Below are 19112 nucleotides of genomic sequence, written 5' to 3' on the forward strand. Positions count from 1 at the left end.
CCCCCGGGTCCGGCTTTTAGGGTAAAATGTCCGGCCAAATGAAGCACAAAGTCCGGCTTTTGTGATTTTGGACCTGGCAACCCTAAGTGCACGTCGACATAATACAAGTTACTCTATGACGTCGACCACCGTTGAAGAACGCTTCTTAGCTATTGCGATTTTGTGACTCGAAAACTCGCGTGACCGTTGAAATTGAGGCTACCCTAGTGTCAAACGAGCTGACATCGGCTCCAAAATTCGGGTTGATGCTTTGACAACCTTCGAAAGAAATACTACAAAGGCAAAATGGGAAAGACTAACTGCGGATGACTGTGAATAACTACTACCCTCGACGCGTCGTGAAGTTTGTGACTTTAAATATTTTGTGCTACGGATTATATGATTGAATAGATATTAGTTATTTGTGATCACATATGCTTTTGATAAGTTGGAACATTGAGCAGAAAATGATAGTGTTATGCGATTTACGTGAATGTTTCTGTAATTTAGTAAAGATACTGAGTATCTCGCCTGTAAATAAACAAGATATTATTTTATCTACATTGAGACATTATAGGTAATAGAAGTTAAGAAAGTGTGAATTAGTTATTCAAGGTGACAAATAAATATATGTTGTTGTAAATCACTTCTTATGTATACTTGCTACATTTTATCTACAGTAGGTAGTAGGTTACCTATATAAATAAAATGTTATATAATAATTTGCATGCATTTCTCCAAATAACATTTATTCTATTTTTGTCCTGTCGAGTTAGGAGAAGCATTAATATTTAACTAGATGTCAATGCAAGTAATTTTGTTACTTTTGTTGCTATATTATTAGTTTTTACTTTTTATGCCTATATTCTGAATGTGTATTAACTAGCTTCTCGTAACTTCGACCTTAGATTCAACGTAAGATAGTAGCAGATACGACTTTTGACGGTTTTGACCTCGATTTTCAAACACTTCTTATTCATGTAGTACAGTTGAATATCTAAATAAAAGATATATCAATAATTTATGTTGCTTTATTTAAAAATAATGAATTTTCACCGAAATATTCGTTATAACAATAATAAGTTTACATATTAATAACAAGGCGATATTTATCAATTACATAATGCCGAAACTAATTTCTAGGGTCTTTAGAATCATTTCTAGTGTCTTTAGAATAAATTTTATATGTAGAAATCTATCAATAATTCATTAATTAACACAGAATATAATTACACAGTAATTACCTAGCGATTAGTCGGTTTTTATGGATATTTTGTTTTGATACTTTAAAAATATTGTAACTTGCTGTCATATTATGTATACAATCTTTATTTATCACAGTTAGGATGAATATCAAATATGAACTCTATATACTTCCATTTTGTATTTCATCATTATCACGATATCTTAACATAATTATCTATCTTATTATACATACGTTTATACCATTACGTCACACGCACGCGTTAACAAAAAGCTCAATTAATTAATTGCACGCTCATAAAAAGCTAATTTCGACAAAATTGAATTTAGATAGCACGAGCAGTTTTTATTTCAATAAATTACTTCTTGAACGACCTAAATATATGTTTAATATTGTTTATTTGCATAATATAATAGCTGTAACATACTATGTGCTCATCTAAAAAATATTCTCGCACTAGTGAGACTGTAATACAAAAGTTTAAATTCTTCTTCTATGATCTTGATCTTCTTTTCCGTAAGGGCTAAAGCTTGCTGCAGTTGAACTGACCCTTTAGTCTTCTGTTCTTCAAGGGTTTTTCTTTCAGTAGATATGTGCTTCCATACAGCATCGAACCAGTGTAAAGATTCAAAGTCAGAATCCTGAAAATAACATTTACATTTATAAATACATTTCTTGAGACCACAATGGTACCTTAACATTAGGTAAAATATTGTTTTTAATTGTCAGTTACCTGATCCAATAATTTTAAAATGTAAGCGATTCCCATCGCGAAACCATCATCAGTGAATGCTGCCCCAGCCTTATTTTTCTTTGTCATTTTATCTTTAGATAATATCATGTGCTCTACGAAGTTAAGAGTCAGCGGCGGCACAATAATGAAGAAATTCTTCAGGTGAACGTTTTTGGGGTTTCTGAAAACTGGCGCAAACACATCGACGAGCAACTTAAAATATTCCGTACCCTGTAAAAAGTTCGTCAGCAAACCATTGATAGTGCTGTCTAAATTTTCAGCGGAGTTAATTGTTTTGGGTCCCAAACCACATTCGTCGCTCAATTCTTTGAATGAACTCGTAGTTTCTAGTGACGGCAAGAACACAGTTGCGTCTGAACAGCAATGTCTGCCGCCAGACCTTATCATTCGCACGTACCCCATCGCATTCCCAATTTGGCTGATCAGATCTCTGAACAGATCCAAGTAACTTTGTCCATCTTCATCTGTTCCAAGCACCTTGATACCCTTATTGAATTTCTCAGCATTCCTATAGGGATACATATTTCCGCTTGTAACAGAAATTTCTTTGAAGTACCGCAGATCTTTTATCAATCTAGACTTAATTTGTTCATCGTACATAAACTGGGAAAAGGTAAAAAACTTTTTCTTCAAGAATTGATAAGTGAAATTGACTGTCGTGTTCATGATGCCAGTGCCATGAGTTCTTATTGAATTAGCGACGTGCCTGATATTAATTGAATTCAAATGCTTGTTATTGCTGCTTTTTTCAATAAATATTTGATTGTTCAGATTGTACAAGTACTTAGCGACAAATATGTGAATGTTTCGCATTATTTCCAACACATCTAAGCCTTGCTCGAGGGTTTGCGTGGGGAGGTTGTCTTGAACAGTGCGAAGATTGAACTTGAACTTCGCCATTTGTCGCATCTCGCCATAAGTTTTCCAGTCTGACAATACAACCGTGGTCAAGTTATAATACATGGTAGACAGATAGTGCTCCACTGATGGCACTACGCACAAATACACATTCTGAATACGAAAATTATCAATAGCCAGTAATAGTTTCTTTGTTATATCAGATGTAAATGGATTAACAACATCCAGTTGCAGGTGAGAATGAATATGTAATCTGAGATTGGTTTCAATATTCTGACTTGTAGTTTTGAGTATTTTTTCATCAATAAGATTTCTCATGTCACTGAGAAATTCTTGAGATTTATTCATTTCATAAAGGGTGTCAGTCTTGTGAAGCATTGTAAAACAGTCTTCTAATACCATTAGAAAATACTTGACTTTTAAAGCATTCAATTGAGTGGTGAAATTCTGCTCAAAGTAAATGGGTACAATGTTCTGATGCCACAGCATCCAGGAGCAGTTGCACAAGTTTTCAAAGGTCTTCTTAAAACTGGAAAGTGTTTGAACTTTTTCAAGCAGAACACCAAGTCTTGCATAGCTATCTTCTAAATATGTGGTGTCTGGCACAAAGCTTAGAGCTATATTCGCAGCTATGTTTCTCTCCATAGTCGTAGCTCCTTTTAAAGCTTGCTCTGCAATCACAATGCACGTGAGTTCATCAAGTCTTTTATTTGCGTAATTTTTGTCAGTCATTAAAGTTTTCCTCACTTCTTGCACAGACATGGTGGCTTGGAATATCAAATGCTGTATGATCATGTTGATAGAGCTAATTATTGGATAGTGATTTCGCAAAACCACATTTTGTAAACTTTTCAGCATATCTATTATTTCAAATGATGACATGAGCACACTTTTGGATAGTGGTATGCCAAGTGATAGGTGTAAATTAATAAGTGTCAGGATAGAGTAACTAATATTGGATGTGATTTCTAAGCCTTCTAGAAGTATTTTAGCATGTTGGGTCATTTCTGCTGCACACAGCTTGTTATGGCTTGATGAGAAGGTGTCTTCTACTGATAAAGCCCACTGAGTGCATAAAGACTGGAGATAAGAAATGTCTTTTGTGAGGGATCCTTTTTTAGCACTTATGTGTGCTTGGCGCGCTTTCAGCATTGTCTGGGCTATTTTTCCATGGCTTCCACAGAGTGCTGGTAAATGTCTTTGAAGAAACTGTTCTGGAAACCAAATTGTTGTCCCTATTACATGAATGCTGTGTGCCTGAAAAAGAGAGTATAATTATTTAGTTGATAAATGAAAAATACCAAAGTTGGTAAATTAGCATAAAAAATAAAAAAACCAACCTTTGTGTTTAAATCTATTAGAGATTTAAAAACTTTCTTATCATTGTTCCCAAATAAATGTGAACTCAGCACAAAAAGGGAATTCATTTTGATACATTTGTACATGTTGGTGACATTAGGTTTCTCCTGTACTAATTTATCTAAGTTGGCTATGGCTTGTTTTAAATACTGTGTGAATTCTAATGAAGCGTTTGAGCAGTTTTTGTCCACCAAATTCTTTCTGAGTGACAAAAGACTTTGCAAAGAGCTTTGGACAATGTCATCATTCATCAATTTAGTTGTAATGTTCTTTATGGCAGTAGTTAGGGCTTCAAAGTCTGAGACATCTAGACTGTCAGGGGAGTCCCTGTAAGCTTCTAGGCTTTTGCAGTATTTGCTCCATTTTGTAGACAAAGAACAGTTGGATATGAGGAGCTCCAGCAAAACAAGCAGCGTGAATAATTCTCCAATGTGATTGATTACATAATGTAGCTGGATCCCGTCTAAAAAAATACACAATAAGTAATTAGTTTACCAATAATCTGATTGGTGTGCATTACTGAAGCACTACTTCTCTATCTCCTAATGAATTATCATTGAGAAAGCTACAGAAAGTAGAATAATTATCCACTTTGTTTGTCTAAAACTTATGGTAAGGCCATTTTATTCGACCTTGGTCCCCGAGCATAACACCCGCTCGGAAGGAAGCACTAACATCTAGCTTCCTTATTGTGGTTGAGCATCATATCCCACATTGGTGACCCCGACGTGATGTGAGACGCAACCTCCATCACCACCATCTTCGGCATCAGCCTCCGCCATCCTCACCATCTCCGCCACTCCGTCATCAGCTCCAGTCTTCAACAAGCCAGCATCCAGCCTTCAGGGACCATCGCAGATCGCAACCGACCTTCCTGGTTTCCTCGGCAGCAAGCAACCGTCACTTCACTGGTCACAGGTACAGCTCTGGCCCAGCTCCACGCCCGACCATCGAAGACGCCTCCGCTCACTATCCCGACTCACCGTGGATAGAGCACCGCAACCTGCTCGTCTCGACTCACCGCAGACTTGAGCACACTGGCAATTGTAAGCTCATCACGCACAGACTGCTGAGCTCATCCTGACGTCATCCACCTCCGGTTCTTCCGGGGGGAGTGGTGTGGCGACGCCACTACAAACTAGTGACCAACAGATGGCGCTGTCACTACTTCACTATGGCACACTCCGCCGCTCATACAAACCTGCATCGCGGTGACGGAGTTTTATATCCTGCCAAGTATATATAGGCAAACCAAGATGGTGTAAATTGGACCTTGGTCCCCGAGCATAACACCCGCTCGGAAGGAAGCACTAACATCTAGCTTCCTTATTGTGGTTGAGCATCATATCCCACAAGGTTTTGTAATTAACAAAATAGCTAGTAGAAGAAATACTCATATAACTCTTACGCATAGTTAAATACATACTTAGATTGATTATTCCTTCTGTGTACACAGCAAACACTTGAGAGCACAGATTTCTCAAGCTTTCCTCACAGCGTATAACGAAAGCATTCAGTTCACATATGATTTCCATCTGAGAGGCAACCTCACTACTAGCATACTCTTCATAAACTGCTAGGAATGGAAAAAATCTGTAAAAAATTAATATTTTATTTACTTTTTTTTACAAATAGTGCCTTGGGTGCAAGACGAAGTATGTTTAAACTACTTTAAATATTATTTAAAGTGGCAAAATTATTACTTTAACAATATTATGCATCTCATTGTTGTTGATCTGTAACATACCTTTCAAACGCCTCCTTTTTTAGCTCCATCACCTCTACACAAAGTGAAGATAAAACACCCAAAACTTTAGTCATCAATGTATTATCAGATGCAACCAATTTCGTTACCGATATGTGTTCATTGGGCTCCATAAGAACTTGTATCGGCAAGAATGTTTTGTTTCCATCCCATACACTGTTGTTACTGAGTAAAGCAAGATCTTGGTACTGTTTTTTGAAAAAATCTCCATAGCTTTTGAGGATGTAAGAACCTGCTTCCTTCTCTGTGTCTGTGCCCATAGCGTTAGGGTAATATATTTAGTATTCCTATTTAGCAGCCTTTCACAATCGCAACTTTTTTAAGAAAAGTTATTTTGGAGTTTTGGAGAACAGAAATAACTTGACAAGTTGGTTGACTTGACTGACAGATGGACAAACCGGTTACCGGAATCCGGATATTTATCAATAAGCCACGCCCCTTGGCCCTTACGACGCCCCCTTCTCTATGGATGATAAGTGATGCAGGGCTACTGGCTAAATCTTCTTTTTCGTTATACACTTTTTTCTAGCACGAGACGTGCCATTTAAACTCTAAGGTCATCACGTTTGTGTTACATTGTGTGGGGTAGCGAAACACGCGCTTCAAGTTCAGATTCAAGTTCAAGTAAATGTAGTCTTCAAGAACCACTACCAAACCTTAGAAAATAATGAAATTTTTGAGTTAGCTGATTATAAAAAAGTAATTTACATGTGAGAATTATAATGTATACGCCTTTGACCTGTCCGGCAAATAGAAAAAACACTATTGACGAAAAAAAAATTTGATGACAGTGACAGATTTTTGACAGAACGGACACGAACAATTTGGCTTGGCGAGCAGTTTTGTTTTACGTTAAAACAAAGTGGAATTGTTTTTTAATTTCAATAAATTTAGCGCTGCAAAGTTTTATAGGTTATTCGTAGTTCTTAATAGTTGTTCAAAATGGATCAAATGCTTCCAAGTCCATATAATATACCGGGAATCGGTACACCCCTCCATCAGCCAGAAGAAGATCAGCAAATCTTACCAAATGCTATGCAGCAGCAGCAACAACACCAGCAGCAGCAGCAGCAACAATCACACACCCTCGCAACGATGGCTTCACCTCTCGTGGGCTTTAGTTTGGGTACACCTCAAAGAACTATGCATACTTACGCGCCAACCGCAAGCTATGCTACTCCTCAGCAAATGATGCAGCCCCAGACACCGGTGAGTACTGACCTAATGGTTTTTTATTAAGAGCCACCTATGAATGACAAATTACAAACTATTCTATAAAATAAAATTATGGAAGCAATAAACTATTGAGTATTGAGTATTGAAAATTATTGCTTTTTTCCAGCAAAACCTCATGTCGCCAATGATTACTAGTGGCAGTCTAGTGGGCCAGCCGATGCTCAGTCAAGCTAGTCCAGCGCCTATGACTCCAATGACTCCACACTCTGCTGACCCTGGCATACTTCCTCAACTACAGTGAGTATGGTATTTTTTTAAATAGTGTGGTAATATTAATGCTGTGGTATTTCTAGAAGGAAGTTAGATTTTAACTCGGTACCGAGGACTATAATTTATGACTAATAAGTTTGTTGTTTTATTTTAGAAATATTGTATCTACTGTTAACTTGAACTGCAAACTAGATCTGAAAAAGATTGCACTCCATGCGCGTAATGCAGAATACAACCCTAAGCGTTTTGCTGCGGTGATCATGAGAATAAGAGAACCCCGGACCACTGCACTTATATTCTCCTCGGGAAAGATGGTGTGCACAGGTGCTAAAAGTGAAGAAGACTCGAGACTGGCTGCTAGGAAATATGCTAGGATTATTCAGAAACTTGGATTTACAGTAAGTATTATATTCCAATGGTTAGATTATTTAATTTAATTTAATAATAAGAAAATGTATTTATATTTATTTATAAATACATTTACAAGTAGATATACTTGCTTCAGAAACTAGGTCATGTAATTACATTGTGGAGTTTTTGTTGTTTAATGTAATTTTGCATGCCATTTATTTTGGCTGAAAAAGCTGAACTTAATGTTATTAACAACATCCTTAATGTACCCTTTTTCAAATGCAAATAAATCATCACATAACTAATGACACTATTTTTAAAATACTTTAGTATAAACATGTAAATAATTTCTTTTACAGGCCAAGTTCTTGGACTTCAAAATACAAAACATGGTGGGCAGTTGTGATGTTAAATTCCCAATACGACTAGAAGGTCTGGTCCTCACTCACGGCCAGTTCAGTTCATATGAACCAGAGTTATTCCCCGGACTTATATACCGAATGGTTAAACCTAGGATAGTGTTATTAATATTTGTTTCCGGAAAAGTTGTGCTAACTGGTGCCAAAGTTCGACAAGAGATTTATGAAGCCTTTGACAATATTTATCCTATTCTAAAAAGTTTTAAGAAACAATAGTTTCATTAGTATAACATAGTTTTACTAGTATAAAGTGAGGATGGCAGTGTTCATAATATAAGTTATTTTTGTAAGGCATTAGCAATAAGTAATTATAATTGTAATTAATAATAGTATTATTAATAAAGCTAAATTTTCTGTATTGTTGATTTATTTGGTAACTTGAAATTTCAAATTGAAAAAACTATCATTGTTCTACTTTCTCTTCTAGATAAGAGTTTAGATTACTGATTATATTCTTTACTGTGGTAACTGATATCAAAGCGTTAGCTTTTTCTAAGCTATAAATTCCCTAATTTTGTAATAATTTGCTTATATCATCTTCGGTTATAAAAATCTTACAGCAAGTGACCCAGCTCATTAAAATTACATGCAGCATGGTTAAAAAGTTTTTTAATCTGATTGTGTGTGTATCAAAAAAATCACTTCAGTCGGTAGCCGCAGGCCACACGATCTCGGTCAAATAGTGAAGTACCGTTTCTATTCCACATCTAATGTAATTGAATAAGACTGGCATATATCGATATCAATCGATATAAATTTAAACTTGAAGTAGTGTCTGTTGGTTACGGCCACGGGCCACAATGGTTTTCTTTTGAATTATCTAAGCTAAAACAACACTTTTGTATTTTTTTATTTGTGAGCGGTGTGGCGGGATTTGGCAATTTGCTTGAAAAAGTAGTATTAAAAATTAAACCTAAACACATTCACGATTATTGCGATTCAAGTATCAATTGAACTGATCGCATCGATGCATCCCTATTTTTGACAACTACAAAAATGTCAAGTCTGTCAAAATTCACGGAACACCACGGCATCATCCATCATCAAGTATTTCTGAAAAACATCTTCGTATTACACTAATTCTGAGTTTAGTGCTTGTGTTTCATAAATAAATATCTAATATTCAAAATGGCAGAAACTATGAAACAGACGGTTGCAAGTATACTAAGAAGTATTGAAAGGTTAGTCTCATTAATGCAGAAGAGGTTAGGTAGTTCAGGTTTTAATGCTACCACCTTTATTAACTGAGTGAGTGTACTGTTTTGTTATAGGTATAACCCCGCCAATCTTCAGACACTGGAGCGATATGTAGAAATGCAGTCACGTGAGAATACCTACGACTTGGAAGCAAACTTGGCAGTCTTGAAGCTGTACCAGTTTAACCCGGAGAAATTCAACCCAGATATTACCTGCCAGATCCTTTTGAAAGCACTGACCAACTTCCCACATACTGATTTCACCCTTTGCAAGTGCTTGTTGCTTGAATCTGTAGTAAGAATGAAAAATACTTATACTACTTGAAATAAGAAATTTAATTTTACCTACCAGCTAAATCCAAGATAAATTTATTTTATTAAATTCAATTTATTTGTGACTTTCAGGTTGAAAACGAGACTATTTCTCAGATAAAATACTTGGCAGATATCCTTGAGCAGTGTGACTTTGCTCAGTTCTGGAACCGTGTGCATCAAATGCCCGAGCTGTGCAGCCGCATCAGTGGGTTCCACGATTCAATACGCAAGTTTGTGTGCCACGTAGTTGGAATCACCTTCCAGACCATCGACAAAAACAATCTTGCCAACCTTTTGGGAGGAATTGATGGTAATTAATTCTCCTAACTTGAAAAAGCTGCTGCAACAGCTGTTTTTTTGCTGAGAAACATCATCAGTTTTGAGATAATAATTAGCATTTATACACAATAGTCATAACAACAATGTGTTTTCAGATGTCACACTAAAGCACTGGGTAAAGAAATATGGCTGGAAAGACGAAGGAAACCTAATCTTCATTGCCAACCAGGACGAAAATATTAAGACTAAGAACATCACGGAGAAGATTGAGTTTGAGCACTTAGCTCCTCTTATGGCACTCTTGTAGATTTACAGTTATATTTTTACAATAAATTTTGTGCTATCTACATAATTCATGCTTTTTAATTGGTAATGTATTGAAACAGAAACTCCTTATTTAATTTTAATCTGAGTATTTATACACTTCACATTATAGTGATGCATTCCCTAAAGGCACAATGACTATGCTAATGCAGAGTAAAAATAGGTACATAAGCAAGTAAATACACAGAATTTTAAGTTTAGTATTTGGTTAAGCTAAAAACATTTTGTACAAATTGGATTTTACTACGGTATATGGGATGGACAGTAAGGTTAGCAAAACCTTAAGTTGAAAAGCAATAGCCTGAAAATATACACCCTAATTTTATTGTTTATAAAAAACACTGATAGACACATTTGGCTTTTATTACCAAAATTAATATCAGTATCCAAGATTGGGAGAATGCACATCAATCTGAGTTTTAATTTGTTTTTCCAAACTGTCCCTAACCATAGTTATATATTTAGAAAACAGTACCTAACATTTACTTAATGTTGAAGGTAGGATTATGGGCTAAGAGAAGATGTCAGAGGAACAAGAAAAAATCAATAAAATCCAATGAAAATCGAATATGGTCGTACCCTGGGACCTCCATCACAGTCGAATTATGGTAAGTGATTTTCGTATTATTTGCTAGGTACCTGAACTTGGCGTTTGCAGCTATATTTTGCTCCTGTAATTTCTGATAGAAAATCGAACCTGGGACCTCGGCACGCGGCATTCATGACGATTTACACTAACCGACTTTAAAAAAGGAGGAGTGTGTTCGGCTGTATTTAAGATATTTATTTCACTGTAAATGTACTTACTTATATATATTTTCAAACCCAAAAATTATAAATTTTACACATATTTAAGCACACACAAAAACGAATTGTTCACGGTATTAGCGATAATAATAATATGCCCCTTGACCTGCTTCTACCTACACTACATGATTGTTAAAGTCAAAAATGGAGTCCGTTCCATAAACGACACTACTGCAAACAACTAGGTATTTAATTTATTACTGACTTTGATTACATAGCAGAGCAAAGTCCTGTAGATTCATTTATTTCGTTATTCAATCAGCTTGCTAACATCAACTACGATTGTGTAATGCCAAGAAATCAATTTATGTAATGACAATAGCAAAAAGTAATGATGTTGTGGGCACTTTGCGTAAAGAAAGGGCCATTGAACAAGTAGGTAGGTAATCAATAATGATACGACTTTTTGTTTAAAATTAAACTAGTGATGTAGTAAAATATTATTTTTATTTCTAAAATTATAATTTCATAACCAGTTTCATTTCCAATTGATTCGATTTTTCAGTATTCACTTAATTAACCTAACCAAATGTTTAAATAATTTTCTTATTCAATAAATTAACAAAACATGACTCGTTTGAAATAAAAATAATAAACAACAAAAATGTGTAACAATAACAAGTGACTGCGTTCTGTTTATGCTTTCTTTCCGTGGCTGTATCCATGTTCCTTGCCGCCCGCGTGGCCGCCCTTCTTGCCGTGCTCCTCGTGGTGGGCGTGGTGCTCCTCGTGGCCGTGGTGGCCCTTGTGGCCCTTGTGGTCCTCGTCGTAGTGGCCCTTGTCGTGATGGCCCTTCTTGCCGTGGTGCTTCTCGTGGTGTCCCTTCTCGTGGTGACCACCCTTCTTGTGGTGGCCATCTTTTTTGTCGTGGTGGCCGTGGAAATCTCCGTGCTTGTGGTGATGTCCACCCTTGTGGAAGTCGTCGTAGAACTTGTGCTCCTTGTGGTACTCGTCCTTGTGAGACTTGTGGTGGAAGCCGGTCGTTTTGGAACCCTTCTTATGTCCCTTCTTGTGGCCGAACTTGCCACCTTTGTGTCCGTGTGCGGCTTCGTGGTGTTCACCGTGGTGATCGTGTTCGTCGTGGTGCTTTTTCTTGTGTCCGCCGTGTTCGTCATGGTGGCCCTCGTGATGGTGTTTCCCGTGGTGGCCGTGTTCGCCTTTGTCGTGGTGGTGGTGGGACTTGTAGCCTTTGCCTCCCTTTTCTTCCTCCTCCTTGTGGTGGTGGGCGTGGTGCTCGTGGCCGCCGCCGGCCTCGTGGTGGCTGTCCTTGGCCTTCTTGTGCTCGGTGCCGGCGGAGGCCTGGTCCTGCGAGGTGCCGGCGGCGGTCAGGTCGCCGCCCGTGGGCGCCACTGCATCTGCGACGCCTGGCTCGCCCTTCTGTACATTACGCGCTTCTATTGTTATGACAGCGCATGCTGACACCGCTATCAGTAGAAGAAGTCTCATCGCTCTGAAACAAAAATGTATTAGGTTAGTGTATTTTAAAGGAGATTAATTATTTTCTGCTATGTTATGATAAAGAAAATTTAAGTGTTATTAATAAACAAGCGACACTTACTTGACTGGTTCAGTAGCGTGGTTCCTGGGAGTGTCAGGACCGGAGTGACACAAGAGTGTTCGCACCTCGAATTTATAGATAACAACGCTTTCATCTGTCGTCGATTACAGAGTGATCTTTGGCAATAGTTAGTTGCTACCGATTTCTGGGCGAGCGGCTGCGGCTGTGGCGACATCGCACGGTTTAACACAATTAGTTCCGTTACAACGCCCAGTGATAGCTATGACTGATTTGTTTTCATACATTTGTTGATTGTTCATTTAATTAAATAGTGTTTACTATCCTAAATATTCAGAGAAAAATGTATTTGGTTTAACAATGCTTGTGGCGTAGTTATTTAAAGAACTGCTGTTTATCAAGCATTGAATGGTCACTGTGTACCGACATTAGGTAAGGCGATTGGAGTTACTCTCAGTCTGTAATTAATTCTATGCGGTAGGAAGAACAATAAGTACGCAAAAGTTCAGTCAACGTTAATTTTATTTACAGGGAGGTAATGTAAAAAATAACAACAAAGATATAACAAATATCCTAAGCGTAGTACGAGTATTAGTGTTTGCCGTGGTGGAATCCCCAGTGCTTGTGGTCCTCGTGACCGCCCTTCTTGCCGTGGTCGTGGTGGTGGTGGTGGTGCTCCTCGTGGCCGTGGTGGCCCTTGTGGCCCTTGTGGTCTTCGTCGTAGTGGTGCTTGTCGTGGTGGCCCTTCTTGCCGTGGTGACCCTCGTGGTGTCCGGAGTGGTGGTGGCCGCCCTTCTTGTGGTGTCCGCCCTTGTGCTCGTGGTGGCCATGGTGGTGTCCGTGCTTGTGGTGCTTGCCCTCCTTGTGGTGGTCGTCGTAGAAGTGGTGGTCCTTGTGGTACTCGTCCTTGTGGTACTTCTTGTGGTAGCCCTCTACTTCCTCGCCCTTGTCGTGGTGCTTCTTGTGGCCGTGCTTGCCGCCCTTGTGGTGGTGTCCGTGTTCGTGGTGGTGGCCGTGGTGGTCGTGTTCGTCCCAGTGCTTCTTGTGGCCGCCGCCGTGCTCGTGATGGTGACCCTCGTGGTGGTGTTTCCCGTGGTGGCCGTGCTCGCCCTTGTGGTGGTGGTGGTGTCCCTTGTGTCCTTTATGGCCCTTCTCTCCGTGCTCGTGGTGGTGGTGGGCGTGGTGCTCCTTGCCGCCGCCCTCCTCGTGATGATGGCCCTTATGATGGCTGGCCGCGGTCTCCAAGTCAGCGACCTGGCCGATCTCGCGGCCGTATGCGACTGCGACGCATCCCAATACTGCTAGGGCGACAAGCGTCCTCATTTTGTCTCCCTGGACTGCTTGTTCTAAGAGTAGACACCAGGTTCGAACTGACTGGACGAGGGCCGAGAGAGTATTTATATCGGAGCCTGCTGGTTGCACGGTGAAACCGCCGGCAAGGACGCCAGTACGGCACGCCGCGTTCGGCACGCGTTCCGCCTAATTACTCTTTTCACATTGCGACAATTTCTCAGGCCTAAATGATGTTTTTTATATTTTTCAAGTTCCGAATTGTTTGTTCGTATAAGTTATTAAGTGTATGTATTGGTGGTTTAATTGAACGCTGCAACTTTAATTTCATTCATCAATTAGTATCTAAATTATACAGTTGTGAAAAATTTTATTACTTAACTACGACGTAGGTTAGGTATACCAACTTACTAATTTAATGGAAGTGGATGATGGGAACAAAACAATGTTCATTAACTGCACATAATTAGTTGAACACTCTTACTCTTGAATGACTAGCATAGTATGGATACTTGTTATTTAAATAAAAAAATAATCAATATTTTAGCTTGCCTAATATAATTTTGAACTTGAACCTTTACGGCAGTTTACGGCTTAAAACCAAACATGTCCTGAAAAATAATAATTCCTGTTTTCATCATTAATCCCTAATTTTTAAGTTAACCCTATGAAAACACTTTAAAATTAGCGATTGATTGGTGAAAACGGGCATAAAACTATTAGATCTGCTTATTTATCACCTATATTACCTAAGCACTAGCTAATCCAGCAAACTTCATGCCACCTATGTTCATCAGAAATAATCTAGGATTCTAATGTTAAAAAGAATTTTTCAAATAAGTAGGTATTCAATAATCAAATATTTCCTATTTATAATATTAGTGTAGATAACATTGTAATCGCAATTTTGTTCATTTTAATCTTTTGCATCGAAAAATACGTCCGAAAAAAGGAGGCCACGAGAGCACGACGCAAACCGCAGTGATCTAAGTAACGCAGCCAATGGCCTATAACCATAACAACTGCGGATCGAACTTAGAGGTTTATGACCATCATTCGTGCAGCATAGAACAACAGAAGAAATTGTTAAGGCATTTTATTTCCAATAAGCATCACTTAGCCGTGCCCTTAGGCTGTTATTGGGGTAGCCACAGTACAGTCAGCGTCAATAGTTCGTGACACCCTAAGTGGCCAAAAAGTTGACAACACAACCTTATTCCAATAGTAATAAAGACGTGTTGCGAACGTTTTTGCAACTTTGGGTATCACGAACTAATTTGACGCTGACTGTAGGCAGCGCAATAATCTCGTATATTACCAGAATCACCATGATCACAGAGTATGGCTTCCATGGGCTTATTCCACTATTCCCCGTTGACAATCCTTAAAGAGAGAGTCACACAAGCACTCTTATGGTATCTAAGATCAAAAACTATGTGCGAGATTCTTATTTTTAAACACGAGAAATCAAAACCAGCTTGTCGTTACAACTTCCGAGTTCATAAAGATAATTCATTTATGGCTAAAATGTATTAAAATATTTACTGTTACTACTTAAATTTAAATTACATAATTACTTAACTAAAAGTACAGATGACGGCACGTCAACGTAACCACTGTGGGTTCTTGTGCAGTTGTAATAGGGGCGAGTTTTCATCAAAAATGGGTAACCTCATGTGCTGGCGTGTGTACCATAATGAAAAGGAACTATTTTATGATAAGAATAGAATAGAAAACTTTTTATTTGCAAGAAAGGTATACAAGCAGGTAGGACATATGTAGGTAGATTAAAACAGAGAGAAATAAACAAGTGGACAATTAACTGCTTGTGCCCCTCTGACAAAAAGGCACCCGCTCAGCGTACATCAAGACCGCCAGGACTTGTCTTGAAACTGATTTTCAGCGGGGGCCCTCTGTTGTCACGGCGTACCTACCCCTGCTGACGGAGATGCAAGAGGAGAAAGGAGTCCACAAGTCCGGCAGCAGGGAGAACGCAGCAAGGGGGCGCAATAGAAAAAGAGAAAACAAACAAAAAGAAAGAAACAAAAAAGCACCATAAAAATTAAATAATAAAAATAAATTCATTTTACATTAATTATAAATTACAATAATAATAAATTACAATTATAATAAATTACAATAAATTTAGATTTTAATTATTAATTACATAATTAAAACACATAATGTAAGGAGCTAAAATTTTGAAAGAAGCTGTAAGTAAGCTATGAATGAGTTTTCTTGGGCTACATCTTACCATTACTGGTCTAAATTTTTGTCCCGTAGCAGTGCTAGGGTTAATAAAGATTATAATATCGGGACTTGTAAAACCTGGGATTTAAAAACCGACTGAACTGAAAGTAAATTAATTTCATGTATTTTATTTAGCACGTTGTGTGGGATGTTCGATTACACTGGTCAACAAAAAAAATAAAATTGTTTGTTTCCTGTGATTTTTTTCTGTTTCTATCTCAAATTGACGCATATTTTTTAAATATGGCAACAGTTTTTCTCTAACAGCTTTTGTTTTTAAGTTATAGCTATCTACCCTCATTTAATATTTTTACTTAGATTTTTGATTTAATTGGACAAAAAAATATATTTTGTTGGTGTTTTCGATATTGCTTCGTTATGAAGATGTTGTGTGCTTAATCCAGATGGCTTCTGCTATGTTTGTGGTAAATATAATATTTGAAAAACATCGAAAAGATCTATCGGACTTGATGAAAACTGCGTAACATCGACACTTTAATATAAATATTTGAAATTAAGTAATCAAGACCACAAATGGGTCACTTGTGTTCTGAGAATAGGTAACATCTTTTAAGCCAACAAGGGGGCTACACAAAATTCCCGTTCCATATGTATCTGGAATAGTCGTAACAAACAATAGCATTGGTTACAAAAAAATTGACCAGTGCGGCTTCCCGCACACACAACTTTATAATACTTTATGATACAAACAATTTTATAAACGTGCCTTTAGTTAGCCAAGACCGTATCACCGTACTTCCACCACTTTATATTAAGTTCGGCATCTTGAAACAGTTTGTGAAGGCACCTGACAAAAGTGACGAATGTTTTAATTTTCTTTCACGCAATTTTTCAGGATTAAGCACAGAAAACTTAAAAGCTGGTAATTTTTGATGGGACTCGCATTAGGCAACTGGTGAATGATCGTAATTTAAGAAATCAATGAGTGAAGTCCAGTCCTAAGCTTAAAATGATTTTTTTTTATTATAAGTAATTTCCTAAGCAAAAAGAGATTGTTGAGAGCATGCTATCCAACTTGCAAGAGCTAGGATGCAACATGGGAATAAAAATACACTTCATATATTCGCATTAACATCGATTTCCACAAAATGTGGGTGATTTTAGTGAGGAGCAGGATAAAAGTTTTCATTGGAATTTTCTGACAATGGAAGAAGGTTATCAGGGGCGTGGTGCTCATATATGAATGGCAGACCATTGCTGGAGTATGCAACGAGATCTACTCAAACTTGCCTATTTAAGGAAATCATATAAAAGATCATTTGCTAGTGTTCAATAGAAATTTTATTAGCACAATGTATAATTTTTCTTATTTTTTTGTCAAAATAATAAAACTCTATATTTTAAAAAGTAAAGCTGTTGGTGATCTCCCAGTATTTTTTTCATAATCAGGGCCATAGAAATACCCAATAACAGAAAAAAATTGAAGGAAAAAAATCATGTGTTGACCAGTGTTATAGGTACATTTGTCTTCGTCTACATGCAGTTGATAGGTTTGTTGTCTTGTATATGGATATTGGATACATCTATACTAATACTCGTATTATAAAGCTGAAGAGTTTGTTTGTTTGTTTACTTGAACGCACTAATCTCAGGAACTACTGGTCCGATTTGAAAAATTCTTTCAGCGTTAGAAAGCTCATTTATCGAGGAAGGCTATAGGCTATATACCATCACGATACGAGTATTAGGAGCAGAGCAACAACGAAAAATGATGCAAAAACGGGTTTTCACGCGAACGAAGTCGCGGGCACAGATAGTACACCAATATGTAGCTTTTTCAGTCCTGGCTTTGTTTTTCTTGTACTTATACTTACGAGTAGTATTATAGATCCAACCTGATTTTAATTTGACTTGATTAGCAGATACTCAGTGGAAAACTACAAAGTTTTGTGAAAGCTTCTCCTTCAGCAATTTCAAAAACAATATTCGGGTATCTAACAAAGTCAAAGTCAAAATTCCATTATTTGCATGGACTATTAAAATAGTGCTTACAAACCTTTGATATAAGAATCTGTTTAACTTTTTTACCTAATATGTAGGTAACATGTCGGTAGGTACTTAGGTAGGCGTCGTTTTATAACTATAATAGTGATAACAAACATAGGGAAATAAAATTAAGTAGTTATAAAATATCTCAGATCATTTACTTGGTATAAAAAAATTGAACAACAACAATAACAACTTCCATTCTTAATAACAAAAAATCACAGTGATGATCAACAACGTGCTTAGTGCTTGCCGTGGTGGAAGCCCCAGTGCTTGTGGTCCTCGTGGCCGCCCTTCTTTCCGTGGTCGTGGTGGCCGTGGTGGTGCTCCTCGTGGCCGTGGTGGCCCTTGTGGCCGTGGTGGCCCTCGTCGTGGTGTCCCTTGTCGTGGTGGTGGTGGTGCCCGTGATGGCCCTCGTGGTGTCCGGAGTGGTGGTGGCCGCCCTTCTTGTGTCCGCCGCCGTGCTTCTCGTGGTGTCCGTGGTGGTGACCGTACTTGTGGTGCTTGCCCTCGTGGTGGTGGCCGTCATGGAAGTGGTGGTCCTTGTGGAAGTGGTCCTTGTGGTGCTTCTTGTGGTAGCCGTCGACGTGCTCTCCCTTGTCGTGGTGTTCGTGGTGGCCGTGCTTGCCTCCCTTGTGGTGGTGGCCGTGCTCGTGGTGCTCGCCATGGTGGTCGTGCTCATCCCAGTGCTTCTTGTGGCCGCCGCCGTGCTCATGATGGTGGCCCTCGTGGTGGTGCTTGCCGTGGTGGCCCTCGTCGCCCTTGTGGTGGTGGTGGTGGCTGTGGTGGCCCTTGCCGCCCTTGCCGCCGTGCTCGTGGTGGTGATGCTCGTGGTGGTGATGGCCACCGCCGTGCTCGTGGTGGTGGCCCTTGCTGGCCGCGACCGCCTGGTCGTCGTCGGCGCCGCACAGCGCCACGAGGCACAGAACACCTACTACCAAAAGGTACTTCATGTTGTTGTTCCACTGGTTGCTTTGGGAGGAAGTCCGGTTG

The 19112-nt window shown here is 38.6% G+C and overlaps 5 protein-coding genes across 5 annotated transcripts; 2 read left to right on the plus strand and 3 right to left on the minus strand.

The window, feature by feature from the left end:
• Positions 1–433: 433 nt before the first annotated feature.
• SWIP (strumpellin and WASH-interacting protein) lies at positions 434–6267 on the minus strand. The gene is made up of 5 exons (XM_028306862.1): positions 5902–6267; positions 5581–5747; positions 4136–4617; positions 1917–4052; positions 434–1824 (listed from the first exon to the last, which is right to left on the minus strand). The coding sequence occupies exons 1-5, from the start codon at positions 6177–6179 to the stop codon at positions 1618–1620; spliced, it is 3270 nt and encodes a 1089-aa protein (XP_028162663.1). The 5' UTR covers positions 6180–6267; the 3' UTR covers positions 434–1617.
• Positions 6268–6707: 440 nt separating this feature from the next.
• Tbp (TATA-box-binding protein) lies at positions 6708–8379 on the plus strand. The gene is made up of 4 exons (XM_028306871.1): positions 6708–7128; positions 7262–7392; positions 7520–7763; positions 8076–8379. The coding sequence occupies exons 1-4, from the start codon at positions 6862–6864 to the stop codon at positions 8349–8351; spliced, it is 918 nt and encodes a 305-aa protein (XP_028162672.1). The 5' UTR covers positions 6708–6861; the 3' UTR covers positions 8352–8379.
• A 744-nt stretch (positions 8380–9123) lies between these two features.
• On the plus strand, positions 9124–10277 carry eIF3k (eukaryotic translation initiation factor 3 subunit k). The gene is made up of 4 exons (XM_028306857.1): positions 9124–9316; positions 9407–9626; positions 9737–9956; positions 10081–10277. The coding sequence occupies exons 1-4, from the start codon at positions 9264–9266 to the stop codon at positions 10230–10232; spliced, it is 645 nt and encodes a 214-aa protein (XP_028162658.1). The 5' UTR covers positions 9124–9263; the 3' UTR covers positions 10233–10277.
• Positions 10278–11634: 1357 nt separating this feature from the next.
• On the minus strand, positions 11635–12751 carry LOC114354446 (histidine-rich glycoprotein). Its single transcript, XM_028306834.1, has 2 exons — positions 12615–12751; positions 11635–12506 (listed from the first exon to the last, which is right to left on the minus strand). The coding sequence occupies exon 2, from the start codon at positions 12500–12502 to the stop codon at positions 11693–11695; it is 810 nt and encodes a 269-aa protein (XP_028162635.1). The 5' UTR covers positions 12503–12506; positions 12615–12751; the 3' UTR covers positions 11635–11692.
• Positions 12752–13163: 412 nt separating this feature from the next.
• Positions 13164–19072, minus strand: LOC114354448 (histidine-rich glycoprotein). The gene is made up of 3 exons (XM_028306837.1): positions 18615–19072; position 17466; positions 13164–13415 (listed from the first exon to the last, which is right to left on the minus strand). Exons 1-3 carry the CDS (start codon positions 19070–19072, stop codon positions 13164–13166), a joined length of 711 nt encoding a protein of 236 aa, XP_028162638.1.
• Between the last annotated feature and the right edge of the window lie 40 nt (positions 19073–19112).

This window comes from Ostrinia furnacalis, unplaced genomic scaffold (genome assembly GCF_004193835.3).
Source record: "Ostrinia furnacalis isolate ACB-3 unplaced genomic scaffold, ASM419383v2 OfSCF2049, whole genome shotgun sequence".
In the NCBI taxonomy this organism is placed as follows: domain Eukaryota; kingdom Metazoa; phylum Arthropoda; class Insecta; order Lepidoptera; family Crambidae; genus Ostrinia; species Ostrinia furnacalis.

Excerpts from the sequence above, each read along its gene's own strand:
- Tbp (XM_028306871.1), top strand. The coding sequence starts at position 6,862 with ATGGATCAAATGCTTCCAAGTCCATATAATATACCGGGAATCGGTACA. Across the intron at positions 7,393-7,519 it reads GGCATACTTCCTCAACTACA|AAATATTGTATCTACTGTTA; the intron begins GTGAGTATGGTA and ends GTTTTATTTTAG. Across the intron at positions 7,764-8,075 it reads TTCAGAAACTTGGATTTACA|GCCAAGTTCTTGGACTTCAA; the intron begins GTAAGTATTATA and ends TTTCTTTTACAG.
- SWIP (XM_028306862.1), bottom strand. The coding sequence starts at position 6,179 with ATGGGCACAGACACAGAGAAGGAAGCAGGTTCTTACATCCTCAAAAGC. Across the intron at positions 4,053-4,135 it reads TAATAGATTTAAACACAAAG|GCACACAGCATTCATGTAAT; the intron begins GTTGGTTTTTTT and ends TCTCTTTTTCAG. Across the intron at positions 1,825-1,916 it reads TTTTAAAATTATTGGATCAG|GATTCTGACTTTGAATCTTT; the intron begins GTAACTGACAAT and ends TGTTATTTTCAG.
- LOC114354448 (XM_028306837.1), bottom strand. The coding sequence starts at position 19,072 with ATGAAGTACCTTTTGGTAGTAGGTGTTCTGTGCCTCGTGGCGCTGTGC.
- eIF3k (XM_028306857.1), top strand. The coding sequence starts at position 9,264 with ATGGCAGAAACTATGAAACAGACGGTTGCAAGTATACTAAGAAGTATT. Across the intron at positions 9,627-9,736 it reads GCTTGTTGCTTGAATCTGTA|GTTGAAAACGAGACTATTTC; the intron begins GTAAGAATGAAA and ends TGTGACTTTCAG. Across the intron at positions 9,957-10,080 it reads CCTTTTGGGAGGAATTGATG|ATGTCACACTAAAGCACTGG; the intron begins GTAATTAATTCT and ends ATGTGTTTTCAG.
- LOC114354446 (XM_028306834.1), bottom strand. The coding sequence starts at position 12,502 with ATGAGACTTCTTCTACTGATAGCGGTGTCAGCATGCGCTGTCATAACA.